General features: G+C 35.7%; 1 protein-coding gene across 1 annotated transcript in view; it reads left to right on the forward strand.

Moving 5' to 3' along the window:
- The window catches only part of LOC117104333 (probable E3 ubiquitin-protein ligase HECTD4), a 47560-nt gene that overhangs the window by 14936 nt on the left and 24621 nt on the right, over window positions 1-8003 (forward strand). The window contains exons 17-27 of the mRNA XM_033245150.1: window positions 10-156; window positions 716-890; window positions 1204-1317; window positions 1761-1849; window positions 2276-2457; window positions 2673-2799; window positions 3203-3335; window positions 4024-4190; window positions 4726-4872; window positions 5467-5614; window positions 6185-6381. Of these exons, the coding sequence (XP_033101041.1) occupies window positions 10-156; window positions 716-890; window positions 1204-1317; window positions 1761-1849; window positions 2276-2457; window positions 2673-2799; window positions 3203-3335; window positions 4024-4190; window positions 4726-4872; window positions 5467-5614; window positions 6185-6381 (1626 nt within the window). The remainder of the gene's footprint in view (window positions 1-9; window positions 157-715; window positions 891-1203; window positions 1318-1760; window positions 1850-2275; window positions 2458-2672; window positions 2800-3202; window positions 3336-4023; window positions 4191-4725; window positions 4873-5466; window positions 5615-6184; window positions 6382-8003) is intronic.

Consider the following 8003-nt stretch of genomic DNA (forward strand, 5'->3'; position numbering starts at 1 on the left):
CATTGATAGATGTATTTGGCAGCCCACTACTGCTACTGGTGCTAAAACTTTAAGAATTCCAGCTGCTGTACCGCGCATAAAAATGTCAAAAGATGTACTACGGAAACTGAAGAGCTTAGCAGGTAAAGCAGAACCTACTTTGAGACCCAGTGCAAGGTAAGGCAGTATTCAATATTTAAAGCAGGAACTCACTGCATCAGTCGTACGACCGTCGGCTGACGGATCTAACTCTATCCACTGTGAGCGCTAGACGAGGCGACACCATTTGCTGATTGTTGGTGGCAATCTGAGTGGATCGTCATTAAAAACGATTTGTTGTGAACGTTCATGGAATCGAGTCGGCTGATGACTGCCCGGGTGCAGTGAGTGACCTGCTTAAGATACATGTTTAGTTTAGCACAACTTATAAAGAAGATATGGAATCATCTATTTCAATGGGTATATTATAGATACGTATGACATCATCGTCCTCATTTGCTTTTCACTTTTGACTGCAAAGGACTGATACATACCTGAGTGTAGCAAGGTGAAAAGTCTTTCCCACTCTTTATGATAGGGCATGATATTTAGTATCGGGCAGTTCAGTGTACAATTTAGAACTTAATTGCTGATTCTAAAGTTGTTTTTGTTTTAAATTCCTGGTCTGCTTAGTGCTCAAAAAAGTCTTTGTAACCCATGGAGAATGTGCTATAAAAAGTATTTATTCTATTTGCAGAGAAGTAATCCAGCCGGAAACTATGCATGAGGTCATAATGTCAGCTGTTATGAAACACCTCAACATTCAGGATCAAATTGAGTCTCTCTCAGAGCAAGATGAGAACAAAGTGAAACTTATGAATGTGGTCCAAGAAGTATTTAAGAGACTTTATGCACTGGAACGACAGTTGCAGGTTAGAAGTTATCTTTTATACTAGCAATAATATTCATAATTTATTTTCATTCGTTCAACTAACAAATGCTGAAACCTGGGAGGCAAGCCTGTTTCAGATTTCATTAAGAACTTTAATACCTTTGCAACTTAACTGAAAGCAATGACCTTGTGTCTTTTGTGTGGTTGTAGAATTAGTGATAACAAGAACCGTGACAAGGGCGCTTCTATCATGACACCAGCTAGAAATTAAGATACTTCTAACAGTTTGTGTACATTTGTTCTTTTATTTTTCCATAAGCGTAATTATTGAAATGTTTCCATTTCTTCTCAAGGCCATGTGTGAGTTAGAACAGAAATGGACCAATGATGTAGAAGATATGAGGAAATTAGAATCCACCTCCAGTGACATCTATTCACCATTCTTTGCAGACTATCATCATCAAGAGGTTTGTTCTTTACTGTGTCTTGTATTTTCTAATTGCAGTAATGATAATTAATAATTTTTTAATATAATTTCATAAAGGTGACCACAACAGCTAAAAAGCTTACTTAATTGGTGGTGGTGGTGCTGGTGGTGTTGGCGGTGGTGGTCTTGGTGGGGTTGATAGTGATGGGGATGATAGTGGTAATGGTTTTGATGATAGTGATAGTGGCATTGGGAGTGAAAGTGATGAAGGTGATTATTGTGTTAGTGGTGATTGTTGGTTGTGGCAGTAGCTTTTCAGGGTGGTGATGGTAGTGATATTGGTATTGATGGTAGTGATTGTGGTGTTGGTAGTGGTGGTGGTGGTGGTGGTGAGGAGTTATGATTGTGGTGAGATGGATGATAGTGATGATGATGAAATATTATTTCAATTTCCTATCAGATATATTATGATTTTTTTTTTAGACTAAATTGTATGAACTGGAGATGCTATGCTATATCATAGGTGTATCAGTAGATATTAATAATCAAGAAAAATCAGTGAAGATCCTTAGGTATGTATTATTAATGTCATTGCATAATTGTCATTCTCCTAAACACATATGCATACGAACAGCCATTCATTGGGAAAGTTGATGCAAAATTCATCATACAAGCATTACTAGAGTGGGTGGGGTGGGGTGGGATGGGGCAGAGCTTGGTCACCCTTTCTACCTATCACTCTGTGTAGCACTTAGCTGACATTTTACTTGATGTTTTTACCCCTTGCTTATGTACACCTCTAATAATAGAATCTCCAGTAATAAGTGTTGAGTCATCAGCTTCTCAATTTTTGAACCTATCTTTTAAATCATTTTATGTTTTGGAGAAGAACCTGCTGTTTTTTTCTGTTTGGAAATTACATCTCTAATTTCCAAGTGTTCATAATTAACATATTCATTATTTGTATGCTGATGATTTTCTCTTTAATTTTTTTTTAGAGAAAAACTTGAAAAAGAGGTAAAGAGCAATGAAACTAAACCGAAATTATGCAGATGCAAAGCCCTAGTAAATGGTATAATTGAGAGAGCTGAACTGTTGTTACTAGTTACCATAGCAACAAAAAAATTCACTCCAGAAGGTGTATTACGAAGTATATCAGAAAACAGCCAACTGGTCATTGGTAAGGATAAATTAACTATTTACTTAGATAAGTAATTCAAGCTAGGCCTAAACTTTATACTAAATTAAATTTTTATGAATTGGCAAACTGTTGTCTATGAATTCATAACCACATAATCATTGAATCCACAAATCCCAAATTCTGACCACAGGATTGAGAAGCTGAAGTGTAGACCAATACACCAGTTGTTTATTTTTACTGTCTTATACTCCTAGCTCAAAATGTCAGTAAGGATGTCCCCAAGAAGACCAGTGTGTCCTCCGCTTATTCTCGCAGTGCTTCCGTCCCAGCTGGCCTAGGAGGCCTAGGACTTCGCCACAAGTCACAGGCCAGGTCTCAAAGGTAATTGTTCAGTTGGATTGATTATCATTTGTAATTAAAATAATAATCATAAGTAATCAGGAAATTGTGTTGCAGGAGATTTTATAGAAATAATATTTATGACCTGCCCGACGTTTTATTGTACTGAATGCTCAGTATGTTCACAAATACTTCCGAAAAAAATCATGCAAGCGATTCGGGAGGGAATCAAACCCACCAGATAACTGAAAAAAACACTATCAAAAAAACTAACTGAACAATTTACTGTAAATTTCCATAATCTATCTATTTTCTTTAATATTTCATTATCAATTCCTTGCTTTGAGATTTAGTATCTACAATGTTTTATTATCATTGTTATATTTTAGATCATTATTTTAATCCTTATTGTAATGTAATTTGATTGTTTTTTTTTTTATTAAAGGAGATTTGAAAGAGAAGGTGCTATATCATTATTGCAAGATTCAATGTTAAAGGAAACCCAAGAAGGCTTACCAGCCTACCTTAGATTTCTAGATGAGATCCTCACCTTTATTGGCACCAACCCTGAACGTATAGTGAGTTCAACAACTTCTTACCTTAAGCCAGTCACCCCTTCTGGGGTATTGCCCGTCAATGATTTTTCTCCAGTCCTCTTTCCTTGGCTTCCACCTCTAGGTCTCTCCAGGTATAGCCTGTCCTCCTCAAGTCTGCTTGTAGGTCCCGTCACCAGATGTTTTTTGGATGTCCTCTTCTCTGTTTACACTGTGGGCTCTATGTAAGAGCTTGTCTGGTAATGCTCGATGTTGGTTATCTTAAGGTGTTTCCAATCCATAACCATTTCCTTTTGCCAATTTCATCTTTTACTGGGTGTTGTTTTATTCTCCCCCATAAATCCACATTACTGATTTTCTCTGGCCAATGTATTTTTAAAATCTTTCTTAGGCAGTTGTTGAGAGTTCAACAACAGTTTCCATTAATCATTCTTGTGACACCCACATCTATGTACTGATGCCAGTTGGGTTCTATGTTAATAATACAATATTTCTTTTTAATGATCATTTTTTTATGATAGAAGTATTCAATTTTTTTTAATTGAAATTTTAACTTTTAACAATAGTATATTTGTGTTACGTATGGAAAAATTGTTTTAATAAACTACAGTAAGCCATAAAATGAACCTTTAACTTTAATTTATAAATTATTTATCAGAGTTTGGTATAAAAATGAGACGTAATTTATTTAAGTAATATGTTGCCTTTGCAGGTGTCATGTGAGAACTTCTTAGCAGCTGCTAGAGTGCGTCAGCAGCGTGCTGAAAGTCGTAAGCAGGCTCTGGGCCATATACGTGAACTGTTAAACGCAGCATGTCAAATTGGAGAAGGAACTCACCTCGTGGTTGCAGTTACATTAGTACTACAACATGGACCAAAGTAAGCTAAACATGCATGTGTGACATGTTCTTATGAAAGCCAAGTTGCAAAATTATATACTATTTTTTAAATATAATTAGGCCTATATCTTATTATCAATTTGACCATGGTCTCAGTAAAACCTACTGTGTATGTGAGTGCAAGTGCAAACAGTGGTATGGTTTAGCCATGATATAACACAGCTTTTATATTAGAGCATCACTACATCACATCTGAGCTTCATATACTTGGCGAGTCTTGTGTCCGAGCGGTAAGGTAGGGGGCACCGGTAACTATAGACTTAACATCGGCGCCGGTTTGAGCCACTTCTCGCCAAGTTTTCAGTTGGTAAAAACCGACTCTTCTCGGATAAAGACTTAAAATGGATTTCATCACAATGCTGCTGCTAGTTATGGGTTATTCTCTTACCTTTACCTGCCTTTATACTCCTGTTTTGTTTACTGGTGTGTGAACTTGCTGTTGGGTGTCAAAAGAATTCAAGAAATTATTGAAAAGTAAGAATTGATTACATCATCTGTTTTACATTTACTTGTAGGATTGGGGAGCTTTATTGTGGTGGTATGGTAGAAGACGTCCAGCAGGCATTCTTAGAAACAATGACGTCGGTGGTGAAATTGGCAGCCATGCACCCTCTGGCTTGCGGCAACAGTATTGCATTGTTATGTACAATACCGTACACAAGGTAGGATGATAGGCAAAAAGGGGTAATATGTGAACACAAAGCTAAGATTTTTTATCTTTTGCAAATAATAATAATATCTCATATTAATTATAATAATTTAAGTCATATATTATAGAGTACTACAGTGTTCCGTCTCAATAACACTTGATACTACTCTGTTGCTATCGGCTACACAAAACGCATTCAACCGACGCCATTTTCTCCACTGACAAACCATTGATCCCAAATTCTAACGTAATTATTAAGAAGTTGTATCTTAATTTTTCTTTGTAAATGTTAATTGATGATTAAATGTGTGTTTGATAACTAATATAATGCGAGCTTTTTATGTTTTTAGTACATTTTGATGGTAAATTATTAGATTTTAAAATGCCTATTCCAGAAAGGAAATTCTAAACAGCCCCCACCATTGTTGGGGTTGAGGCAAAAATTCGCACTCTCAGACTCAAAATTTGAGTATAATTTTCTTTATATCTTTATTTTTTTTAAAATTTTGATGAATTCAGGGGGCCTGTGCCGGCTAGCCCCCCCCCTTGGATCTGCCACTGTACCTCAATCCACTTTCACCTTTACTATTTTTTCAACTTAACCTAGGAATGAGGAGCAGTGCTTGGTAGATAGTGGTCTTGTTCAGCTTCTTGATAAGCTGTGCAGTTTAGGCCAGGTCACAGGGGACATTGGAGGATCCAGTTCAAAGAGCAGCAGGCTACATGTGTCAGCACTAGCTTGGGCTGGTTTTCAGGTATGCGTATACCTTATTCACACCAGAAAAAAGTGTTACACACATTCCCTGTTAGAAAATTTTCAGCAAGCGCCCTCTGCTAAATTGAGTCTGTGTGAATGGCTATCCATATGACATCACAGAGGCCTGTAAGAAAAGACTGCATGCTCATGGGTGCAAATCTATGGTGATGTGCATATCTTTACTGCTGCGTATAAATTGTACTGATTTTAAGCAAAGTTTGTGTTCGCTGGTGTACAGGTTCGCTGATGTGAAGGAGATGGTATATTGATAAAAAATATCTTGGGAAGTCTGTAACATTTAGTTTGCATCTCATGTAATATTTTCTCTCATTATTCAGGTAGGACTTTTAAAGGATTGCTTCTTGACTTATTAAGGAACTACAAATTTAATTTCTTTCAGTGATTCTAATTTTTAAGCTTGTGATGTATTTACATCATTCACAAAAAAAGGTGATTTGACTAAACATATTTTCCCCTCTTTGGATTACTTAACTGCAGTTGGTTTATTCAGAGGCTAAACTAAAATCTTGGAAAATTCAAGACCAACTTTTTAAATGATTTGTTACAGGTGCTTGCTAATCGTTGTGTTTCATGGGAAAGCAATGAGGATTTGTCCCATGATTTTCTTGGTAATACCGGCCTGGCTCGTCATGTTTCAGCACTTCTTACAAATCATTTAGCAAGAGCAACAGAGAACAAAGGCAACGAAGCTGCAGGCAGTGAAGCACTGCAAGATGTCCTCAGTCTTTTAAATAACCTATCACGGTATGTAGTGTATATTTTCTTTAGAAAAAAGTTCAATCTGAGCATTCAAAAAGACAGAACAACAGATGAAGGGTTTTTCCATAAATGTATTAGTCAACAAAGTATCAATCTATCTAATTAATAGCTCAGTTGATATTTAATATCAACTGTCAATTAATGTAATGAAACTTAGTCCTAAAATGGAAGAAGATGTCATATTTATGTACCTGTGGTAACAGCTTACACAATGAGAATTTTAAGTAAACAGTTCATTCTTTTTCCAACGATGGAGTTTAATTAAGGACTAAAGGCAGGCTCAGGTCGACACGGAACTCAACTCAACTCAACTCAACTCAACTCAACTCAACTTGTCGACATGAGCGCTCTGCACAACTGAAAGGAACTGAACGCAACTGACCGGAACTGACCGCAACTGAAAGGAACTGACAGTCGCGCATATTTGTCGACATGAGTCAAGTTGAGTTGAGTTGAGTTGAGTTCCTTTCAGTTGCCCATGTTCAACTTTTTGCGGAACTGAAAGGAACTGAAAAAAGCGCGAAAAAAATGCTGATTCGGAACTCAAAGGAACTGAAAACGTTGATCCTGATATTAATCGTAATCAAGATGCATTAAATGAAAAAAGATATTATATTACAATGTTTTGTTAATGGCAGATTACTTTATTCTTTGTTTTAAAAAATATACGCCATAGGCCAGATTTTTATTGTAACACATAATAATAATAATAATAATAATAATAATAATAATAATAATAATACAGCATATACTTACCATATTCTAGCTAGCCTAGGCTATGCCTAAAGTGTAGAAAAAAGGCAGGCTTCCTATGCCATGCCTACTAGCCCTACTAGCCTACGTCTAACTCTACGTACGACGAGTAAAGACTTGACAACTAACTGGCATGCAGATCTCACTTCCAAAATCCATTTTTACGAATTATAAATAATCCAGTAATTCTTAGGAGTGTGCCTTGTTTTTGATGTTCGTTTTGTACAACTTTTTTAATAGTATAACATTTATCTAGGGTCTAGGTTTAGGTCAAGGAAAGCTAAATTCCTTTTTCAGAAAGTCCCTCTGTAGTGTAGTGTTAAATTATGAATTCTATCAAAAGTATGTTGCTGCATTCGCGTAATATTAAATTAATACATTTTTATAACATATTTGACAGCTGATTCATGTAAACATTGTCACGTATAAAATGCATTCGTGTATATTTGTTGTTTTTGTTTTTGTTTTTTTCATATAGAAAAGGACCTTTCTTGTTTTAATTGTTCCACCGGATTTTGCATGAACCCATTTCAAATAGACCAATATGCGATACACTTTTCTAAATTAAAAAAAAAAAAGTGTAGATAAACTTCAAAAATAATTTTATTATTTTTAACCACACGTCTAATCTTACAAGCATTTAAACATTTATTTGCAGTTGATGAGATTTCGAAGAAAATGAAATCTTTAAAAACTCAATTCTGTCGACTACAAACAGGCACCATATGTTTCAGTTGCCGGTCGACATTTTCAAAACAACAAAATAAAGTAGATACACTTTTTAAAATAATTACATGTCTTAATAAAAACATTACAGACATTTTGCAGTTGATGGGATTTCGCGGGGAAAATGT

This window comes from Anneissia japonica, unplaced genomic scaffold (genome assembly GCF_011630105.1).
Source record: "Anneissia japonica isolate Jap-2015-1 unplaced genomic scaffold, ASM1163010v1 scaffold4536_len1192065_cov207, whole genome shotgun sequence".
Taxonomy (NCBI): Eukaryota; Metazoa; Echinodermata; class Crinoidea; order Comatulida; family Comatulidae; genus Anneissia; species Anneissia japonica.